This window comes from Lepisosteus platostomus, chromosome 7, assembly GCF_059453375.1.
Source record: "Lepisosteus platostomus isolate fLepPlt1 chromosome 7, fLepPlt1.hap1, whole genome shotgun sequence".
Lineage (NCBI taxonomy): Eukaryota > Metazoa > Chordata > Actinopteri > Semionotiformes > Lepisosteidae > Lepisosteus > Lepisosteus platostomus.
This window is the reverse complement of record NC_142617.1, coordinates 2,400,991-2,424,482: the sequence shown is the minus strand read 5'-3', so window position 1 is coordinate 2,424,482 and position 23,492 is coordinate 2,400,991. Positions and strand designations below refer to the sequence as shown.

The window sequence follows — 23,492 nt, the reverse complement described above, 5'->3', positions numbered from 1 at the left end:
AATGAACCCAATTATAAAAACTTTTTTCATCTATTAAAATTGTATTGTCTTGTAGCAAATATAATACTTCCTATAATCTGAACAATTCAAAACTAATGCTTTAATCTCTGTAAAATATTCACCTAGAATTCATGCTTTCTAAGTTAAAAAGCATTTAGTGCCATCTAGTGACAGTGAAAAAGTGTATGTTGTATTAAATGTTGCTAAGCTAACCTCAAGGTAGGGGGTGGAGATGTTTTATTTTTGTCCAGTGTAAAAATATTTTCATATTTTAAAGTCTAGGGTGTTAGGAAACCAGAAAATCTAGTTCATTCTCTTTCTGGGAGACAGCAAGCTGTCGTATTGTCTGACCTTAAAACATTCTCACACTTTTTTGTATAGATCTTTAGGATTTTATAATATAAGATTCCAAAAGTACCTCATCTATCTCATCTATCTAAGACAAATGGCCTTGTTTGTAATATTAAATATGTTCAGCACATGTAACTACTATATATGGACAAAGATCTGCTGTTCTGAGGACATGTCTGTGGATAATTAAAGCAAGAACCTACAATAATCAAGGTCAGAAACACATTTCCTATATATTTATTTTATTTCTGAGATAATGTTTTTAATAAATACAGTGCATGGCTCAGACTAGGGGTTGCAAAAATGTATTATAAACAAAATGTACAAATAGAATCCTTAAGTGCCTCCGGATCCAAGATTACACCAAATTTGCATGAAGGTTAATTTTATATTGCCACATGGTACTGTATTTTAAGCTAGATGATCAATGACCAGTGCTCATAACGTCTGTGTAATAAGCACAATTAAACAGCTGATTACACTATTCAAAACAATCAACAGATAAAATAATTTTATCTCTTAATAACCTGAGCATTTTATTTATTCTGATGGAATAAGTAATTAGAAAAATCAGTCATTGTAGGGAATGCACAAGGCATATACTGGGATACAAAGATGAAAAGGGTAAAATAGGGGTAAAGGTAGACAGATGTATTATTGTGCATTCACAGTAAAACTTTTTTTTCCTCTCAGTAGCTCATACAGTATTGTAACACCAACAAGTTCTTCTTTATTCCCTGGTTGATACAGAATTTGTTGGTTAACCAACACACTGTGTTAATTAGCACACAAGGGCTTGCTGTTGTAATATAATGATTTGTTAACATGAACTTCACATTTAAAAATAAAATCCAAACTGTGTCATTAATAATCAGCCAATAATTACTGATGTCTTAAGTCGAAATGATCTGTGTACAGGGACAAATACATTCTGCATTAAAAAATCTTCATTTCTCAGCCTGCTTTAATGCCTGCCATAATAAAAGACTTTACTAAAGTTCATGGTATTCGATTTAGACTTATTTTCAACAAGGGCTGAATAACATGCTCTAGACTTATTGCAGGTTTAGCTCAACACCTTTGTTTCCATTTAAATTTGTAAAATGTCTAAGGCAAAATCCAGACAGCTGACAGCTCTGGAGTCTCTTTATGAATCAGCCAAACCAATAACCAGAAATAAAACTACTAACACCTGAGGCTTAAGAGGTTTACAAACATTTTTTGGGAAACAACAAGAACATGATGGAAATTAAAAGCCAATCCAAAATTTAAAATGCTCTAAATCAACAAACTGCAAAGAAAACACATATATTTTATTCAGCAAAGGCTGGAGTCCTGGGTGGGGTGTACAGTGTGCTGTGTTCCCAGTCCGCCTGGATTTAACACTACAGTATGTTTCCAATATGCTCCCATTCTTACCAGGATACTTGACTTTCTGATGACGGATAAAATAGGTGGGAAACAGATATATTCTCAAAATGTCCTTGTACTATATATTAGGAAAGCAAAGAGGCATCTTCACCTCTTACAAAATGGGACAGTGAATAACTAGATTCAAACATATATTACTAAAACTGATGAATACACGATTTTCTTTAATTTATTGAATATTTTCGTAGCTGTTTCAATATAAACAGAAATGTACAATTTCTCATACATTCTAAGCTACTGTGATGTTCCACTTGAAACCTTTACAGCAATGTGAGCTAGTGTTTGACTTTGAAAAAATTTCACTATGTGGACTCTTATATCTTTAGTTCTAAAGCCATAAATGATTGGATGCAAACAGCTGGGGAAAAGTAGATACAATATACTGATTAAGACACGGATATTTGGAGAAAGTGAATTCCCTGTTCTATATGAAAGCAATGCTACAAATGCACAGATGTAAATTAAGAACAAGAACATAATATGGGTAGTGCAGGTGTGGACTGCTTTCCTGGATGATTTTCCTGAGTCCCTCAGAAAAACAGAAATGAAAATTTTGATATAAGAAACAAGAACACACATCCAATCAAGAACTGTTATACAAAAAATTATTAGGAGTCCTACAATGTTATTTAGCACCGTACTTCCACAGGCCAGCCCCACCAGGCCCATGTGCTCACAGAAACAATGATCTATGACATTTGAGTTACAGAAGGAGAGATTGCCATCGAGAAAGGCAATAACCACAAAGAAAATGCCATTTCTGACAAGAGATACTATCACAAATTTAAAACAATTAGAAGTGTTCAAGTAGTCATTATAGCGCAATGGAATGCATATGGCAACATAGCGATCTACAGCCATCAGGAGGAGAATGGATGTTTGGAATGTGCCAATAAAATTAATAAAAAACATTTGGACCAGACACTCCAACAGAGAAATAGCATTCCAGTTAAATAAAAAGCTTAACAACATTCTAGGGATGAAAGACATGGTCAGAAACAAGTACACAAATGCCGCAGCACCTACTAAAACATACATTGGAGAGTGTAAACTCCTTTGAGTTTTAATAATGTATATTAGAAGTGAGTTGGCCACAACAGATAAGACAAACAAGAGACAAAAAGGGAAGAAAAGCAGCCATCTGTGTTCGTTAAGTCCAGAAAATCCAACTAACAAAAATTCAGTGTGAGAAAAATTTCCACCTTGATGTTCCTGCATCTTGATTCCAGATCTGGAGGTTTTAAACGTCACAGCTATGTATGTCAGAATGAGAAAATAAGTCTGTTAAAGGTAAAAAAGATATTTAGTCATGAGTAAGATTCCAAGGCCAATTTACATCTTGAAGAGTATAACAGTGACATAAAATCACAATACACAGACAAACAATAGGTAAATGTAAACTGTAAAACCAACATTAATCTGTCATATTTACTAATCAACAGTCAACGGTCCTCTTAGTGATCTTACAAGAAGAACAGAAAAGAATAGCAGGACACCACTACATGTCCTTGCCCAATTACAAACTACATTACGAAAGTCTGAATTCGATTACATCTCTAACAAAACATTAAAGTAAATATACATTTTTGTATAACTTCATAACATCACACTACAAATAAAATGCTTTCAAGCAAGGTGTAAATAGGCAAGACAAAGACCAATTCAAATTATATTCATTTCGGCATTGTAAATGTTACCTCATCAACAGCAAAATGCAAAGTACAAAATAGAACTCAGTTTCATAAGGAACGCATTCTTTACTTTTTCGTCCAGGATCATACTTTATCCCATTCTAGTCTTAGATCTTCTCTTAAATCCCTTTCCCATAATCCCTTGATGAGATACTAGCAGGGTGTTAAAAATAATCCTTAGCCAAGACAAACAAGATAACAATTCTTAAGGCATTAAAGGATAAACCTGTGTAGAACTGCATGGATACACACGCCCATAACCTATAATTAATCTATTGAGAATTCCATTGTTTTAAATTAAAAAAACAAGGCAGTTTAGCATTCGGAGCTAATGGTGTTGCATAATATTCTGCATGGCTCAAGATCTCAGACACTTTGCAGAAGCATGTCCTCCGTCTAAGATCAGAATTCAATAAGAACTAGATAGATACTTTATTGATCTCATGAGGGAAATTGCAGAAAAAAGCTACATTGGGGAAGTGGAGAGGGGGCACCCGGATTTGGACTGGGGACCTCTTGATCTGCAGTTAAATGCTCTACCACTGAGCTAAACCCCTACTGGTTGATTACCATAATGTCACCAGCAGGGCCACACTTAGGGTGTCTCCATGTTCGGATACGAACTTTGTTACCAATTTGAATTTTGAAACTTTTTAAAATTAAAAGACATTCTTGTGTCAGTTCAGTATTTCGCAGAGATTAAAATCCATGACTTTGCACAGTAAACCATATAAAACTGCTTCTGGGGGATGATTGTATTAAATGCTGAACTGAAGTCAATGAACAGTATTCTTACATTAGAGTCTTTCTTATCCAGGTGGGACAGGGCCACATGAAGGGAAAGAGATATAGCATCATCAGTAGACCAGTTGTGGCGGTATACAGTACAAACTGAAGTGGGTCCAGAGGGGGTAGGGAGTCTGGACTTGATGTGGCTCATGACTAGCCTCTCAAAGCAGTTCATGCTAATTGGTGTGAGTGCCATTGAGGCAGGACACAGCTGACTTCTTCAACAGTGGTAGAATAGTGGTGGATTTACCGCCTGGCACAAGGAGATATTAAGAATATCTGTGAAGACGTCGGCTAAGCTGTACTGCACATTCCTTGAGCACGTGACCAGGTATATTATTGGGTCTAGCAGCCTTACGTGGATTAACTTTGGCTAGTGTCCTCCTTACATCAGCTGCAGACAGGCAAAGCACCTCATTGTTGGGTGGAAGTGTGGTTTTCCTCACAGGCACAAGGTTAATTGCTTCAAACCATACATAGTAGTTTTTCAGCACATCTGGGAGGGAGGCATCACCGTCACTGATACGTGGGGTAGTCCTGTAATCAGTAATGGCCAGGATGCCCTGCCACATGCGCCGCCTGTCTCTGGTGTCCAGGAAGGGGTCATGGATTTTTTGTGCATAGGTGCGCTTTGCCTCCCTGATGGCATGGGACAGGTTGGCCCCCGCAGTCCTGAGGGCTGCCTTGTCGCCTGATCTGAATGCAGCATCACGGGTTCTCAGCAGTATGTGGACCATTGCAGTCAGCCATGGCTTTTGGTTGGCCCGTGTGATGGTGGATTTGGAAACAGTGACGTCATCTATACACTTACTGATGTAGCCAGTCAGAGATGCTGCATACTCCTCTAAATTGATGAGATGCTCAAGTGCTCATAGGTATTAGCCTCCCTGAACATATTCCAGTCTGTGTGCTCAAATCAGTCCTGTAATGTTGAGATGGCTCCATCTGACCATATTCTGATCTGTTTCACAACTGGTTTGCCCCATTTGAGCAGCGGTCTGTATGCATGGATTAGCATAATAGAGATGTGGTCAGAGTAACCCTGGAGGGGACAGGGAACTGCCTTGTATGCGTCACGGATTTTTGTATAATAGTAAATAGTAAATGGTAAATAGTAGGGAAACTTTTCTCTGAAACTTTGCTGTCCGCGCGGAAGAAAGTCAGTCCAAAATATTGTTCTTTAGACATGTTTTAGTTAAAATAAAGACACAGCATTCCTTCATCTCTCGCTGAGCAGCCCGTTGCAATCTTAGGTAGTCCAGCTTGTTCTCCAGAGAATGGACATTGGAAAGAAAAATTGACGGGAGAGCCGGTCTGTTAGGGTTGGCTTTTAGCCTGCAACAGATTCCAGCCCTCTTGCCTCATTTCTTTCACCCCGCTTTCGGCGCCTCCTCATTCGGACACCTGCACCAGGTCGCACTGCTGTCCCGTCAGCCAAGGCTATTCAGCTTCTCCTTCAGCCTCTCCGTGAGAATACTCAGTGGGTAGTCCTGGCAGTGTATTTCAATTCCCAGCAGGGCCAGGCGAGCGTAAACGTTTGAAAAAATTGGACAAGTGACAACATTTAACACTGGGACAACATTTTGCGCCGTTTTTTCCAGTCCCCGATCAGCCACTGCGTCCATGTGCACTGCCATCTTAGTCTTAACAGTGACTTGACAGTAATGGTCATTCTAGAAGGGAAATTTATTTTTTCATAAGGATTTAGTATTTCTGTAGAATATGAATATTACTGGAGCATGGCACACTACCCCGTGTTAGATCATGTTATACAACGGGGATCCTGAGACCACTTGCACTGTTAAATCTCTGCAGTAAGTAATGTATGTACAATATGTACATGAGAAATGTGGAACAGCTTTGGTTATCATGAGCCTTGTTTAGTATTTCTGACACCTGCTTTCTCAACAAACACGACTCTTGTAGGGTTTTGTCATTAAAGTCCTCAATGGCAGAACATGTACTGCCTGGAATAATGTTCTGTCAGGACATGAAAGTTGACTTGTACAGTACCTATCATCTCTAGTACATTCTCTAGGTCCTTTTATGGCAGCAGAAAAGTGAAGGCTGGGAACTGGCAAACTTTGTGATCTGGCAAAGATGTGACTCTTGAAGCAGAGGTGCATTTAAATATCTTTAACTGAACAGGTCTTTTAAGTATCAGATCTGCTCACACCTTCTGGGAAACAGACGAGAAAAGATGTCTCTAAAATAATCTGCCTCTACACCCTCAAGTAAATAGCCACACAGAAAGGGATAACCCTAATGTGGTAGAAAAGCATAAATTACTATGCGACAGGTCATCAGCTAAGGCTTTTTGGAGAGGGAAGGAAGAGGAGAGCAGAACTGTAGGTTCACCTGGGTTTACTGATATTTAATGGTTAGCAAGTGTATGTGCTGATCAGGGAGTCGGTAAAGAGCACGATAGATACTGTGCATGACAGAAACGTTTATATTGTACTCAAAGAGTTTATTGGCTGGTTGGGATTGTTTTTTTAAGGAAACTCTTTTATAATTTGTAGATATTCCTACAGTAAGTGCACAAACAAAGTTTGTATTGTTAGTATTATTATGTGGTTCAACTAGAAAAATAGAACTGCTGACCTCATCAATCAAGATATAGTTCTGATTTCCGGGCTGATGCATTCAATTGTCATACTTTTAAAGTTTCACACAATCATGGCTTATTTAAATAAATATGCTGTTTTAATGATTCTGTCTTGTCTTGGAGATGAGTTGTGTAGTTCAACTAGATGATTCTATTTCAGCTGCAACCTCTTCATGACTTTACCAACAGAGCCTTACCTTGACCTTATTAGTAAAAATACCAACTATGGTATTTTTAAAAATACCAACTTTGGTATTTTTACCAAAATTGGTAAAAATTGAAATTGATTCCATTCTAGTCTTGCAAGATCTACTCTTGAATCTCTTTTCCATAATCCCTTGATGAGGTACTAGCATGGTGTTAAATATAATCCTTAGCCAAGATAAACAAGACAGAATGTAAATGACAAAGTTTAATATCAACATAATTTACATATTACAAGAAATTGTTTTAGAAGAGCAGGCAAACTCAGCTTCATGTCTTGAATAGACACTGTAGTGAGCTTATATGACAGATCAGCTACAATAATCAAAACTGAATACAATGAAAAACATTTCTTAAAAGTACTAAATAAAAATGTATTGCCTTTTCAAATATTTTAATTGTACTTCTGTTTTTTTTCTGTCAAAAAAGTTTACATTTACTTATAACTATATGCTGGAGCTATAGTTATTTTGAAGGTCTTTCTTGAGATTTCATTTTGAATCACACTGTTGATGTACACAGATGGAATCCTTTCTTTGTCTATTCTTCCTAAAACCTGCTGTACATTACCCTTGGTACGCTTGTAGACAGTTAAGAGATTTTTATAGTTTGAAGAAGTCTTAGTAAATGTTCTCTTATGTCTTTAGTTTTGAAGCCATAAATAATTGGGTGTACACAACTGGGAAAAAGCAGATATAATATACTAATCAGGACACGGATATTGGGAGAGAGATTGTTCCCAACCCTATATGAAAGTAATGCGAGCAATGCACAGAAGTAATTCAAGACTAAGACTATGATGTGAGTAGTACAGGTATGGATTGCTTTTCGGGAGGATTTTCCAGAGCCCCTCAAAAAAACAGAAATGAAAATTTTGACATACGAAATAATAACACACAACCCATCAACAACTGTTATAAAAGATATTATTAGCAAACCTACAATACTGTTTATTACTGTATTTCCACAAGCCAGGCCCACCAGGGCCATGTGCTCACAGAAACAATGATCTATGATATTTGATTTACAGTAGGAGAGATTGCCATCAAGGAAGGCAATAACCACAAGAAATGAACCATTTCTGATAAGTGATACAAAAACAAATTTAACACAATTTGCAGTATTCAAATAGTCATTATAGCGCAGTGGAACGCAAATGGCAACATAGCGATCTATAGCCATTAGGAGGATAATAGATGTTTGAAATGTGCCAATGAAATTAATAAAAAACATTTGGACCAGACACCCCAACAGAGAAATGGCATTCCAGTTCAATAAAAAGCTTAACAACATTCTAGGCATGAAAGACATAATCAGAAACAGATTTACAACTGATGTGGCACCAATTAAAACACACATTGGAGAGTGTAAACTCGTTTGTGTCTTAATAACAAATATTAGAAGTGAGTTGGCCACAAGAGATAACAGAAACAACAGAAAGAAAGGGAAGAAAAGCAGCCATCTGTGTTCTTTAAGTCCAGAAAATCCAATTAAAAAAAAATCATTATAAGAAAAGTTTCCATCTTGATGTCCTTGCATCTTGATTTCAGACCTGGAGATTTTAAATATAAGAATTTTCTGGGAATTAGATTATTTCCATTATAATCAATAATGGTGCATACCAGTGATACAAAAGTATAATATTAATGATGAAATTTAAAATAGCAAAAAAGGCAAATATTATGATTAGTCAGTGAACGTGAGTACTTCTTTAGATATCAATGTCAATAAAATATAAGGAAAGAAATATACAATAAGGAGACAAAAGATTCAATAAATTAATTTCCTTATTGTATGCTACAAATGAATAAGCAGTGTTCAGTAAATCAATAAAACTCACTGTTTCATAAGAAAACCCCTCTTCTGTCTTTTGCCTTTGATCACAGTTTAATCCAGACATGTCTTACCAGAGGTACTCTTATCCCTTTTCCAGATTCCCTTGATGAACTTGTAGTACGATGCTAAAAATAACAGTAAAGAATGACATAATGTATCATAAAGTAACAAGGCAAGGCTCTGTATCAAATATCACAGAGAAGCAGAGGCCCACAGATTGAGAAAGCTAATTGAGAAATACACCAAATCAGTTTTTTATTATAAACGTTTTTTTTATTCAAGGATGAGTCCCAGCCTTAGTTTTTGGGGCTGTTAGTGGAGTGTTCATTAAGACAGGTATGAGTTATGATCTTTCCCCTTTGTTCCCCACTTAAACCACACTAAATGCATCCTCTGTGGAAGCTATCCAAGGCATACTAGTGAATCACCTTATGTAGCACTGCCGGAAATATTTTTTTATGTTTCATGACCTGAAAAGAATTCTTTCTGGACTCTAATTTTCTTATTCCTTCATGAGGGCAGGAGAAGCTGCAGTAACTTACAGCAGTGTATCGCTAGCAATGCTAAAAATGGTAAAAAAAAAAAAAACAGAAATGTCCAAAGCGAAGGAAATAATCAATTCCAACAACAGATGTCAGCTTATTTGCTTCACTTCCCACTAACCTGTGTACAAATGCCTGTGCATGAAAACAATTAATCTGTCTGACTGTAGTTCAGTAGACCTAAATCCCCCAAATGTTCTCTAGAGCTCTTTATTGTTGTGACCTGGTTTAAACCAGGCATAATGTAAAGGACAGACCAATGAGGTCTTCAATGATAGGGCTAACATACGAAGAGGGCCAACTAACAAGGGCCACATGCACTGTGTCACATAATGGGTAAGTATACAGACTCATAACTCATAAGGGTTCAAGTCCCTTTCCCAGATACTGCTGTTGTCATTTCATTGAAGTAGTTTACTGCCCAGAGGGTAAGTTACAGTATAAGACTTAGAAACAAGGACAACCTCTGGCCTGATGAGCAGTTATTGTCACGCCCTCTGTAGCCAGAGGGCGCTCCTTCTCTGTCCTGTCCCTAATTTCTGGTCTGCTGTCCTTCCGGTCCCTCTCTTTCCCTTGGGCTATATATTTCCAGGTCTTGCTCTCTGTCAGGGCTCAGCATTGACGTTCGGATGTCCTGAGACCCGCCTAGCACCAGGGCGCCCCACGTCCGCTCCCTGAGGGCATAGGTTTCTATACGGCATTCCTGAACTCTTTGCACTAATGAGCCCGGGCCTTTTTCCCGTCTCGCCGCTACGCATATGGGTCTTTTTCCGCTCTCCTGCACCCCACGGTTAGTCCCTTTGGACGTCCGTGACAGTTATAAGTGGAGTTACCAACCAGAACCCAGAGCTGGTAGCATGGTGTTGACTTAGAAGTAATCCTGTTAGCCAAGACAGATACAGTATACAGCATATAAAAACTGGGGCCCTTTCAAGAGGAACAACTGGTAAGGTTGCAGGCTGAGATCTATGATTATGGGTTCAAGTCTGGTTCATATCACTATCCAGGTTTGACTGGGATTTCTCAAGCAATGACAGACAACAGCTGCCAAGGGTAGGATAGGCCAGCAGAGCTCTCTCTGCTCTCAGCAAAACGGCTATCCCTTTGGTTTCCTAAGGCTCTCACAGGTATTTGGTACTGTTGATGAGAGAGGAGTTTATCTTCCAGTTCGTGCTGAACCTCCAATACAGGGTGTTGCTGCCTGTGACATGTTAAATGTTGAGTGGCTCGAAGATTTGGAGGTGTCTGCCTACACTGCCTCATTCTCCCAAGACATGAAAAAAAACCACACAGTAAATGGCGATTCCAGCTTAGCTGTATGTAGCAAAGCTGTCGATTTTAAATTAAAAACATAAATGGGCGTGCACTGGAACTGCCTTCCCTGTAGGGGCCAGAACAGCTGGGACAAAGTTTGCTTCTCATTTCTGTGACACAACACATTTTAACTTTTCGATAATTAATTAATTAAGTATTAATTAATGTCCATTAATGTCCCCCGGAACTGCCCAAGGGATGGAAAGCTTGACACACTAAGTAAATATTTACTGAAGACAAACATCACATTTCACAGTATGTCATCCAACAAAACCCCAAAATCTTTTGCAGAAAACCTTATATCAATTGGAAATAGACAACCAGAGCTTCACAAAACTGTTTTCAGAACCAAAGTACACCAAGGCTATTGATCACAATAACACCTTTTATCTGATGACGCACTTCAGCAAATTTCCAAAGTGTGTCGATTAGTAATCAATAACCCAGCAAAAACATGACTGCAAAAACTTAAACCAGCTTCAAAAATGTATATTAATGTATAAAAATGTATATTAAAAAAAATTATCCCATGTTTTTACCTTGTTCGAGGCATCTGCAAGACCAGAAATACATCCACAAGAGGCTTACCTTACTCATCTCCATACTTGGAGGAAGCTGAAAGGTATTGGCTGTTGCAACTGAATTTTGAAACTGACCGCCTTGAAAAAGCTGGTCTGATTGGTGGAAAACGCTGTCATTCATTGTATTTTCAGTCATTCGTAGCCCTGAGGCGATGGGAGAATTTTTTGTAGAATATTTTCAAATTCGTCAATTTGTCTTGATTTTTTATCCAAGCTAGTAGACACCTAGCGCAGGGCCTACAGAAAGCTGTTTGACAGGCCACCCCAAAAAATCTTTGAAGTCAGAAAAAAATTTCCTGCTGTTTTTTTCTGTATATTTTGTCTGCTGAGTGGACACATTAAGAGAAAAAAGAAATTTGATTATACTTAATGGCAAAGGAGTTAACTTCAATTTAAGATTTAAGTCAGGGTTCTGCTATGTTCCACTATAGAGATATAACAAAACCTTAAGGGGAGAAAATTCCAGGTTGAAACTGGCTCTGGGGGCCTGTATCAGTAAGGAGTAAATTACTGTGTCTGTTACCTTATAGTACTCACAGAAGATCACAAAATAGTTGAAAAGTATGATCAGACTGAGGTACACACTCATAAAAAATCATTTTGGCACACTTAATATTATAGTGGTCTACAGAAGCCCACATAACACGTTACCTATAATTTTGACAAAAAAAAAACATCAATTGTTTCATGGCTTAATGGCTTAATTGCAGATAGTTGTTAATTTGTGTCCTTATTATCAAAACAAAACCATAATACAGAGTATAATACAAAAGTACTTAGTTTATTTAAGTATGATAGAGCTATGATAGATAAAACTTTTTTAAAAAGATAAAAACAATAGATAAATAAGTGTAAAATGGCCAGATATTTATCAGTCATTTAACTGTTTGCTTTTTGTACACAGCTCTTGAGTGTGATGAGATCCATTGGCATCTCAGCCAGTGTACAGACCTGCTTTTTTTGTGTTTTGCCAGATGTCTCACAGCAGCCCTTTAAATACAAAGTATTTAGTGAAAATGCAAGGAAGGCATACTACAAAATGAATTATTTGCCATAAGTTTTTAATGTACAGTATTTCTGTATGTACAGTAAGGTCAATGCAGTTTCTTTATTTTCTTGATACAATCTGAAGCAATTAGAAGGTTTTTTTTTATTTAAGGATGTTTTAGATTCAAGTTACTTATATGTGATTAGCTTTCTGCCACATGGTAAAAATGTGCTTGTGCATATTTTTATGTTTTTCATGGTGGTTAAACAGAGATCAAGGGAGTGCTAATGGATATAAAATTGTGCTTTTTTTATTACAGCAAAATACAATAACACCTCAGATAAGGGGAGATGGGAGTAGAGACAGATCAGATATTTTTCTGAACTGTTGTGTGACACAATGTGACATCTTCTGCAGTTATATTTGACAAACTCTATGGCGGCTGCTTAGATGTGTTGAAAATAAAATGTTTCTGAAAGCCACAGTATGGACATGGATTCCTGTGATAACAAAAGATTTTTGTGTGAGAGATTGAATAATGAATACTGCTGAGATGAGATAATGCGAAACATCAGGGAACTAATGCCTTGATTCTTTTTATTTCTGCATCACCAGTCTCAGAAATCACCCTGTCACGAATGTTCATACTTATTATACTTATTTAACTTATGTTAATACTTATTTAATTGTAATCAGCTGTGGCACACTGCTGCATTTACACACTTCATTCAGATCTAGTTTTGTAAAGTACACTTTTAAAGAAAGTTAACCTCTTTCAAGCTCAAGAACAATAACAATTGTGTTTAATTAAAAGTGGTCTCATGAGTTCTCAGATACAGATACTTATGAGGAATAATCAAGATCTGTATTTACCTGACAGACAGAATTACCCCAGGTGTAATTTAATGAATCAATATTTTAACATAGGCAATCAATAGCTACTGTAGTACTATTAACTAATGCAACACCAGCAAACATGTTTTACTAAACAATTATATAATTTACAATTATAATAAACAACACAGTTGTGCAGAGGCAATAAAAGATTTATTGTAGGCATATTTTGCACCATGTCAAAATACTATTAAAATACATTATAATGATTTTCTGGAATACAGGATTATGAAGAGTATTCTTCCCAGCAGCAAATCTAAGGATTCTGCACTTAGTGCCTCAGTATTATTAATGTGACAATTGAAATAAGTTTAAAATGTCAGTGTTTGTGCCTTATATTCTTTATCTTCATAACATAAATATTAGATTGAGCCAGCCAGTGATATGTAGATATGTGCTATTTATTAATATTAGGAGGTAAATACTATATAAGTAGTAAGATGAACAGATGAACTGTATGAGTTAATGCAGTCTTTCAGTAGCTCACTCTTTATTACAAGACCTTAATCATGCAAACAGTTTCACAGTGCAGGCCCTGGAGCTAATTTCACTTCCCAACAGACAGGCTGCTAATCTCTTACCTTCCATTTATACTTGAAAACTTTTAACATTTTCTTTCTGTTGGTATTTGCTTTTAAATTTAATGTAAATTATTTTTTTTCCAATCTGAGGCACTAATATTGTTAAAGAAAAGATCCAGCTGTATTCATAATGTTATTTAGGTTGGTTGTACATTACTGTACATCGGTCATTTAACGGAGACCTGATTATTCCTGACACTTTTAAATGCCTTCAGTATCTGTTCTCTTATGTCTTTAGTTTTGAATCCATAAATAATTGGATGAAAACAACTGGGAAAAAGTAGATACATTATACTAATGAGAACACGGATGTTGGGAGAAAGTGAATTCCCTATTCTATATGAAAGCAATGCTACCATGACGTATATGTAATTCAAGAATAAGACTATAATATGTGTAGTGCAGGTATGAATTGCTTTTCGAGAAGATTTTCCAGAGGCTTTAAAGAAGACAGAAATGAAAATTTTCACATAAGAAATAAAAACACACACCCAATCAAAAACTGTAATGAGAAAAATTATTAGGAGTCCAAAAATGTTGTTTATCAATGTGCTTCCACAAGCCAGTCCAACCAGAGCCATGTGCTCACAGAAGCAATGATCAATGATATTCGAGTTACAGTAAGACAGACTGCCATCAAGGAAAGCAACAACCACAAAGAAAATGGCACTTCTGAGAAGAGATGCGATTACAAATTTAAAACAATTAGGAGTGTTTATATAATCACTATAGTGCAATGGAATGCATATGGCGACATAGCGATCTATAGCCATCAGGAGGAGAATGGATGACTGGAATGAACCAGTGAAGTTAATGAAAAACATTTGGGTCAGACAACCGGTCAGAGAAATACCATCCCAGTTAAATAAAAAGCTTAACAACATTCTTGGCATAAAAGACATGGTCAGAAACAGGTTGACAACTGATGTGGCACCAATTAAAACACACATTGGAGAGTGTAAACTCCTTTGTGTCTTAATAACAAATATCAAAATCGAATTGGCCACAACAGACAAGGCAAACATCAGGAAGAAAGGGAAAAAAAGCAGCCATCTGTGTTCTTTAAGTCCTGAAAATCCAATTAAAAAAAATTCAGAGTGAGAAATATTTCCACCTTGGTATCTCTGCATGTTGATTTCCTGGAAATCAGAGAACACTTCTATTAATTACATTAATTATATTTAATTTAATCAAAATTAAAATATTGGTAAACATTGACTGTTGTATCACATACAGTACTTTCTAGAATTACATAGGAATATACATTTTAAAAATCCAACTGTCATAACTTGAATCATTCTAAATCAATGGTTTTCTCCATGATTTTATCTGGAGCATATAAAGGTTTAGCAGAATATCAGTATGCATTCTGGTAAACTCAAGAATCAAAACCTTTGTTAATAGTATAATACTTACCAATTAATTGGTTATCAATTAGTATAATATATTATAATATTGACCATATTAACTTTAGTTACAAAATAACCAGATAATAGATATCATAGTGGAACACGCTGCCATCAGTGAGGTAATGCATTTTCCAATCACACTGCATCAGAAGTCACTGCAGATATGATGGTTTCTGGTGAGGTGTATATAAAAAAGGAAAAAAAAGAATAATCATATATTCTTCATATATCAGATAAATATAATAACCATAACATCAGTAACAATGAGCATAGTCAGAGTAACTCACTGTTTCATATGGACACCCTTCTCCTGTCTCTTGTTTTTGATCTTGCAAGAGCTGCTCTTAAATCTCTTTATCAAAGTCCCAGATGACGTGCCACCACACGGTTAAAAATAATTATTTGTAGTAATAAACAAGGTAGGAATTGTGAGGGTGACACGGCAAGACATCTTGTGAAATTTCAATGGGAGCAGAGGCCCACAGATCTTAATCAGTGCATTGAGAAATCCATTTTCATGAACAAAATCGAATACTCAGCATTTCTCACAGCCTTTTATGAGAGCCATTTAGTGTATGTAAGAGGCTATGTTTTTTATATACTGTACCAGCTTTGTGATTAAAAGATAAGGCCCAAGCCTCAGCTTGCAGAGCATTGTGTTCTGAGTAATGACTAAGACAGCTGTGGCTCAAGATCTCATTCTGTTTTGTCACTGATGAAACTCAGGTGAAGCACATCCTCTTTCAGAGGTCAGAAGCCTGCTGGGGGATCACTATAAACTCCCCAGCAGACAATTTCTATTGTAAATGTAGAGGATGTGCAGGACTTGTTTATTAATTTTAAGACAATTGCTTTTTTGTTGATTTAGATAGTTGTGGCTCGAAATCCCATTTTCATTTCTCATTGCAACCACACTCAACTGATGTGAATTCTGTGCCAGAGGTCATGAAGGCTTGTGTGTGGATCACAATAACCTCCTGGGCAGGGACAGAGTATTATAAACGTAGAGGCAAGAGAGGAAGATATATTTGATGCGTCTTAATTTATATATTTATCTGACATGCTTAGAACACATATTTTTCTACTCTCACTTCTTTACTTGAAATATCATGAGAATTAACGACGTTGCATAGCATCTCCTACTATTCAGGGTGCAGATATTGTGAGAGAGTGTTCTTATCCTTTTATGAAAGCAAAGCTACCAATGCACAGACATAACTGAAGAACTAGACAATTAAATGGGAAGTAGTTCAGGTGGGTAGCTGCGTCAGCATGCGTAGGCTGCAAAGGTGATGGTTTCTGTGATGGTTTTGTAGAGTCAATCAAAAATCAGAAATGAACATTTTGAAATAATAACACACATTGTTACACCGCAGAAACCCAGGGACTAAGGCAGACAGGTTTCACAGATGTCTGCTCTTTATTGTGCATAACTCTTAACCGACACAGAACTGCAGAATCCTGCCAAGGCACCCAAGTGCTATAAAGCGGTAACCCCCAAATCACATTTCACAGTATGTCACCAACAAAACCCCAAAATCTTTTGCAGAAGACCTTATATCAATCAGAAATAGACAACCGGAGCTTCACAAAACCGTTTTCAGAACCAAAGTACACCTAGGCTATTGATCACAATAACACTTTTTATCTGATGACGCACTTCAGCAAATTTCCAAAGTGTGTCGATTAGTAATCAATAACCCAGCAAAAACATGACTGCAAAAACTTAAACCAGCGACAAAAATGTATATTTATTCCATGTTTTTACCTTGTTCGAGGCATCTGCAATACCAGAAATACATCCACAAGAGGCTTACCTTACTCATCTCCATACTTGGAGGAAGCTGAAAGGTATTGGCTGTTGCAACTGAATTTTGAAACTGACCGCCTTGAAAAAGCTGGTCTGATTGGTGGAAAACGCTGTCATTCATTGTATTTTCAGTCATTCAAAGCCCTGAGGTGATGGGAGAATTTTTTGTATAATTTTTTCAAATTCGTCAATTTATCTTTTTATCCAAGTTAGTAGACACCTAGGGCAGGGCCTACAGAAAGCTGTTTGGCAGGCACCCCCCCGAAAAAAATTTGAAGACAGAAAACAAAATCCCTGCTGTTTGTTTCTGTAGATTTTGTCTGCTGAGTGGACACATTAAGAGATAAAATAAATTTGATTATTTACTCTTAATGCCAATGGGGTGAGCTTCAATTTAAGACTTAAACAAGGCTTCTGCTATGTTCCTGTCACACCCTCTGCAGCCAGAGGGCACTCCTACTCTGTCCTGTCCCTTGTTTCCTGTGCTTTGCTGTCCTTCCGGTGTCTCTCTCTCTGGGGCTATATATTTCCAGGTCTCTAATTCACCTTGGCTCAGCATTGACGTTCGGATGTCCTGAGACCCGCCTAGCACCAGGTCGCCGCTCCGTCCGTGGCCTGAAGGCATAGGTTGCTATACGGCATTTCCAGAACTCTTTGCACTGCTGAGCCCGGGCTAAATCCCCTTTCTGCTGCTTCGCATCGGGTCTTTTTACACTCTCCTGCCATTCCACGGTTCGTCCCTTCCGACATCCGTGACAGTTCCGCTGAAGAGATATAACAAAAGGGGAGAAAATTCCGGGCTGAAACTGGCTCTGGGGTCCTGGATCAGTAAGGCGTCTTGTAAATTACTGTGTCTGTTCCCTTATAGTACTCACAGAAAATCACAAAATAGTTGAAAGGTATGATCAGACTGAGGTACACACTCACAAAAAATCATTTTGGCACACATAACATTATAGTGGTCTACTGAAGCCCACATAACACTCTACCTATAATTTTGACAAAAAAACAACAACAATTGTTTAATCTTGAAAAATAATTGTTTTCTGATTTTGATATACTGTACTGTAGATATTTCTGATTCCAGACATCTGTTATCTAAATAAAATGTTGCTGTTACATTTAATAAATTAATAGTTAAATTAAATTTATTCTCTTCTTTGCAAATAATTGAAAAATAAAGGGCTTCATGTTTTCTGCACTGAATGAAAAGATTATTTAGTTAAATTTGCACACCCATTCTTTAATGCCAAAACCCTTCTTAATTGCAGATAGTCGTTAATTTGTGTCCTTATTATCAAAATAAAACCATAATACAGAGTATAATACAAAAGTGCTTAGTTTATTTAAGTATGATAGAGCTATGATAGATAAAACATATTTTTTTTAATGTGTAAAATGACCAGATATTTATCAGTCATTTAACAGTTTGCTTTTTCTTCACAGCTCTTGAATTCTGGTCTTCCTCTGACATTCTGCCTTCTGTGTTGCGTCTGCTAGTTCTCTTTATCCCTGCATAAGTGTTTTCGAGGAGCTCAGTTAGGAGCTGGTTTCCTAACACATTTTGAAAATGCTGTGCAGGTTGATTGATATCTCTTCACATGTGAGTGTGATGAGATCCACTGGAATCTCAGCCAGGGTACAGACCTGCTTTTTTTTGTTTTGCCAGATGTCTCACAGCAGCCCTTTAAGTACAAAGTATTTAGTGAAAATGCAAGGACTACAAAATGAATTATTTGCCATAACTCTGAAAATATATATATAATTCCAGCTTCTTAAAATATAATAGGGGAAGTGGTAGCATTTAATGTCATCATAGAAATAATAGCTTCAAGTGTGACACAGATGATTTGGCTGTATTTATATTATGTAATAAATCCACAACTCTAAAGGAAGCACATACTGTATCTTAAACTATCGATTACAATGTACAAAAATTGTGAGCAAATTAAAATAAAGCTCAAGTATGTTGTACAGTACCAGGTTGAAACAAGATTTAATCATGCTCATTCACTGACTGTTGTAGAGCATAGAAAATGATCTGCCTGTTGTTTCTTGTTATTTAAATATTTTAACCTTTCAGCACTTTCTTTTTTCTGGAATGTGGTGTTTACTGGGTTACAGACTTGAGGGGGAAAAGAGGACTGATACAATTTACAAAGGAAACCCTTTAGTTTCCTCCTGCTGTATTCTTACATCCACCTTCAGTCCCCTGTGTTTTCCCCGGGTGACGCAGCGTCTGCTGGCTGGCTACTTCTGGCTGAGTTAATTGGCACACATGGGCCAGTGCAGAATTGTAAAGCTTTGTTACATTAAGTGTATCAAATTGGCAAATCTTACCAAAATGGAGACTTGTGTAACTGATAAACACAAGATGAGTCACAAATACATTTAAGTAATACAACATGTTACCAAATAACATGTGAACTGTGACAAAAGGTTCCTAAAAATGTGAAGAGGCTTACAGGACTAATGAATCTATTTACTATTACATTTATTAAATGCACCTTTTGCTACGTTTATGAAAAACCTTTATTTGCAAGGTGGGTTTGAATGGCCTCTTGTCACATATTACCTACTGTATATCTGCGTTTTAAAAATGTGGCTTCTGAACTTTCACACATTTATGTACATTTTGTCTTGACACAATTTAAAAATGTCACTCAGAAATCTATATGTTTATCTGTTTATCTGTCTGTTAGAGATGCCTGCCGATGTATGCATTTGAAGTGCGTGTGAGCAGTGTGCTAGAAAGTGAGAGTAAGTGCCTTTTCTCTTTCCTATATTTTAGCTTGTTTGACATGTTTGCTTTTTCTTGTCTTTTTTAACTGTACTGGAGTTGGAGTTGGAATATCCTCCTGGCAATCTGACAACATTTTTAAAGGTCAAAACACAGGCACAGAAACAAAAGTTTAGCTGATGTATTAGTTATTATAGAAAAGTAAATGTAGAAATAACTACATTTATCCATGATTTATCTTCACATGTTGGAGTGTAAATGTTGCTCAAAACTCTGAGAGAGGATAATCTTTTGGGTTTTATATTAAGGGCTGGGGCTATGTGGTTTTAAGATTGTTTTGAAATGATGAAATGTTTTAGTTGCCACATTCCCACATCTAATGGAGGAGCACATTCACTGCCTTTAAAAATTAAGACAAGAGAATGGAGGTCCAGAGAACTAGTCAGGCTGCATCAGAGTCACCAGGCCAGACACCTGACTTGCTGGGTAGTAAGTCCAATACAAATTATCTGGTGCTAAAAGATCACACATACAGATGCAGCCATTCAGAATGGGTGAGGTATTTCGCGGCATACCCGGTGGGCGTATCGCGGTATCACGCGGTTAATCGCGCGTCATTTGACGCTCTGCCGGAAACTATCCGACGTCACCTTGTAAAACCGCCAGGGGGAGCTTAACCTCTCATGTACAGCATTTGAGCCTTTAATTTTGAACTGTGTATTACAGCATGTTAATCATCAGTCATTAAAATGTTGGTATATTTTATGAAAGCAAGATTGCTCAGTTGGACAAAAGTACACAACCTACCTTTATCAGAAATATTTATGCATCAAAGCCTTTACTGAAGATATTACTAATAGTATTAATAATGGATGGCTTTGGACAAGCTGTATACTCAAAGTATAATTTCTTTAGCACATTTGTACAAGCACTTGGAATCTGTCCAAGCCATACTTTGTCAGGCATTTTGTTTTACTTCAACGGGCATAAAAACTTCCTTGCTTTTAACAGGGCGTTTCATAATTTCTAACTACGAAAATGATTTAAAATGCGACACTTATCATTCAACTAGAGCTCAAAATATCACAAGGATCCTCAAGAGCACAGCAAAGAGTGTATTAAAAGACACTTGTATTTATCAACGCTTTCTTTTCCGTATACCAGATTTTATGGAACCACTTCAGAAGGGTGTCAGCCAGTCAGATTCCAGGAATCGGTACTTTAAAGGAAAAATACACACCGGTATTCCATTTCTCCCTAACGATTTTAAGCATCGAAGTATTTAACTAGCATGTGAAATAGCATGTGAAAAAGTGGTAGTTTTAAGCTTTTCTGCCAATATAATATGGAATCGCGTATCTAAAGAATTAAATAACGGTATGATTATATTCGTGTACTGCGACAGGGCTGTGTAGGGCTGTTTCGCCTCCCTGTTCATGCGAGTTGTCTTGTAGCCTACTGGTCTACGTGCGTGACTAACAACGCACAGGTTGTGTGTTCGAATCCAGCTGGTGCTGGACTTATCTTTTAACAAACATTTCTTCGAAAAAATAGAATAGCGATATTATGGACAATCAATTGACTTTTATATTTCAAAATATCGCAACATGATCGATTCTAAGTCATTTTTGATAACAATGAATAGTCACCTTCTTCCCTTCTGACTGCGGTTCCTGCTTCTATTGTGTGTGTGTGTGCAACAGAGTAAATTTTCATAGAGAAATGGAGGCTGGACAGTATGCGTTACAATATAAACATTTATATTGATTTAAATCGTGTTCTGATTTAAATCGCAAACGCGTGTTTAATTATGTGTTTTTTAATCATAATCAGGCTAATGCATTTCTACATTTTCTGTATGAACCAGCTTAGAGGTTCATACAGAAAGACAGCTTGTGTTTAAATTGAGTGTAAGGTAATTTATGCTTCTAAAGTCATGGTCAGCATTTATTATTGTACTGTGCTGTAAACTTTTTCTGTGCCTAGTCACATTATTTTATAGCGTTTTTATTGCGTTATTAAATCCGGTGGCGCTGTGTGTTAGTTTCCTGACTCCCATGTCACATGGTCTGTGATTGAATCCAATGGAACTATGACTTTATTTTTTAACAAACATTTCTTTGAAAAAATGAAATATTTCCCTTGGTCAGAGATTAAATAAAACCTCACTCGCACCAAACAAATTTATATTTCTAAATATCACAACATGATCCCATTTAAGTCTTTTTAATAACAATGAATAGTCACCTATGCATTACAAAATATACATTTATATTTGATTTGAATCGCCGGGGATTCAAAAAATTTATTTTAAATAAGCTGATAAAGCTTAGACTAACTGTATTCTAGCCTGTATTGCAACAGAACATTGGACAATGCAACGTAAATTGCAAAAATGCACTTGGAATCTGTCCAAGCCCTCCTACAAAAATTATTTAAACTGCGACACTGATCATTCATCTCTAAATAAACTTTATTTTATATAGCGTTTTAAGCGAATAGGTAATTAGATTGCTCATAAACCTAATCGCTTTTTCTACATAAACACAGCGTGATTGCTCTCTGAAAATGCTTTTCCTTTCACGCGTTACAGTATGCTACTATTCTTTTTATGCTCAGCTACTAAGATTTCCCTTCAGTGGTAAAATTCAATATCTACAACGGGCACAGTAAAGACGTTTACAGTCTTTCTACGACAGACCAACGGACCACGAGTGCCCCTGTCGGTCAACCAATCGTGTCTGTACCGCGCACTTTGAATGGCTGCATCTGTACTTTACCCGAGCCTAATGGTGAATCACATCCAAACTCCGAATGGTAGATTCTTCAGGAGAAAGACTTGTTGTAGTGATCATTTCTTTTTCTCCTACCAATAGCTCTGAGAAAAAATAGGCAGACATTGCACAGGTGAATGCCGAAGAAATATATACAGAATTTCTGAAAATACAGAGTCTGAAGAGTTATTCTGTTGCTGAAGGAATGCAGGCTAATGTTGGAAAAGGTGGGGTCAAGCATTCCTCCTTTTAAAAACCCTGATGAAGGAGAGGATTAAGTATGTTAAGTGTAACCTCCTGTCTTATTTTAATCTGTGTTATTGCACAGGGTGTAACGTGAAATGTAGTTCAGGACCCTATACAGACGGCATAATCTGGAAGTAAGTGGAGAAGGACAACAGGGAAAAGAGGTAGAGCAGTGGTTCTCAAACTTTTTGGACCAAGTACCACCCCCGATCAAACCAAAGCATTCAAGTACCACCTACAAGTCATCTTCTCATAGGAACCCCAGAAAATCTCATTGACCAACATGAGCACACGTGCGCGCACACACTCACATACGCACATAATAAATATAATAATAATAAAAAACTTTATTTGATATACTCTGCTCATCTTAACGCGCTCTATCAGCATACTTTGACATCATCTGCCATATCAATTCTGTGAGTGACAGAGTCTTTCGAAGGGGGCACCAGGTAGAGCTGTTTAGCAGCTTTTTCTCCACACATAATAAGTGTCAGCTCTTTAGCCAACGGTAAACAAATAGTTCTTCACAAATAGAGTGGGGCTTACCTGCTTTACCAAATCTGCAAGCCCGCATTTTTCCCCTTTTCCATTTCAGGAGTCAGTCTCAGAAGTTAAAAGAAATTATTTAATGTGCATGGGAGCAAAACACAGACGCACAGTGTATTTTTCTCAGATTAACCTAGAACAGTTCTTAAATATT

At 36.9% G+C, this 23,492-nt stretch overlaps 3 protein-coding genes across 3 annotated transcripts; all 3 read right to left on the bottom strand.

Moving 5' to 3' along the window:
* Positions 1–1,593: 1,593 nt before the first annotated feature.
* LOC148657862 (olfactory receptor 52K1-like) lies at positions 1,594–3,556 on the bottom strand. The gene is made up of 2 exons (XM_088641892.1): positions 3,480–3,556; positions 1,594–3,063 (listed from the first exon to the last, which is right to left on the bottom strand). Exon 2 carries the CDS (start codon positions 2,998–3,000, stop codon positions 2,017–2,019), a length of 984 nt encoding a protein of 327 aa, XP_088498018.1. The 5' UTR covers positions 3,001–3,063; positions 3,480–3,556; the 3' UTR covers positions 1,594–2,016.
* A 3,986-nt stretch (positions 3,557–7,542) lies between these two features.
* Positions 7,543–8,613, bottom strand: LOC148657861 (olfactory receptor 52K1-like). The gene has a single exon (XM_088641891.1). It carries the CDS (start codon positions 8,611–8,613, stop codon positions 7,666–7,668), a length of 948 nt encoding a protein of 315 aa, XP_088498017.1. The 3' UTR covers positions 7,543–7,665.
* A 4,736-nt stretch (positions 8,614–13,349) lies between these two features.
* Positions 13,350–15,016, bottom strand: LOC148657860 (olfactory receptor 52K1-like). Its single transcript, XM_088641890.1, has one exon. It carries the CDS (start codon positions 14,938–14,940, stop codon positions 13,978–13,980), a length of 963 nt encoding a protein of 320 aa, XP_088498016.1. The 5' UTR covers positions 14,941–15,016; the 3' UTR covers positions 13,350–13,977.
* Positions 15,017–23,492: the final 8,476 nt, after the last annotated feature.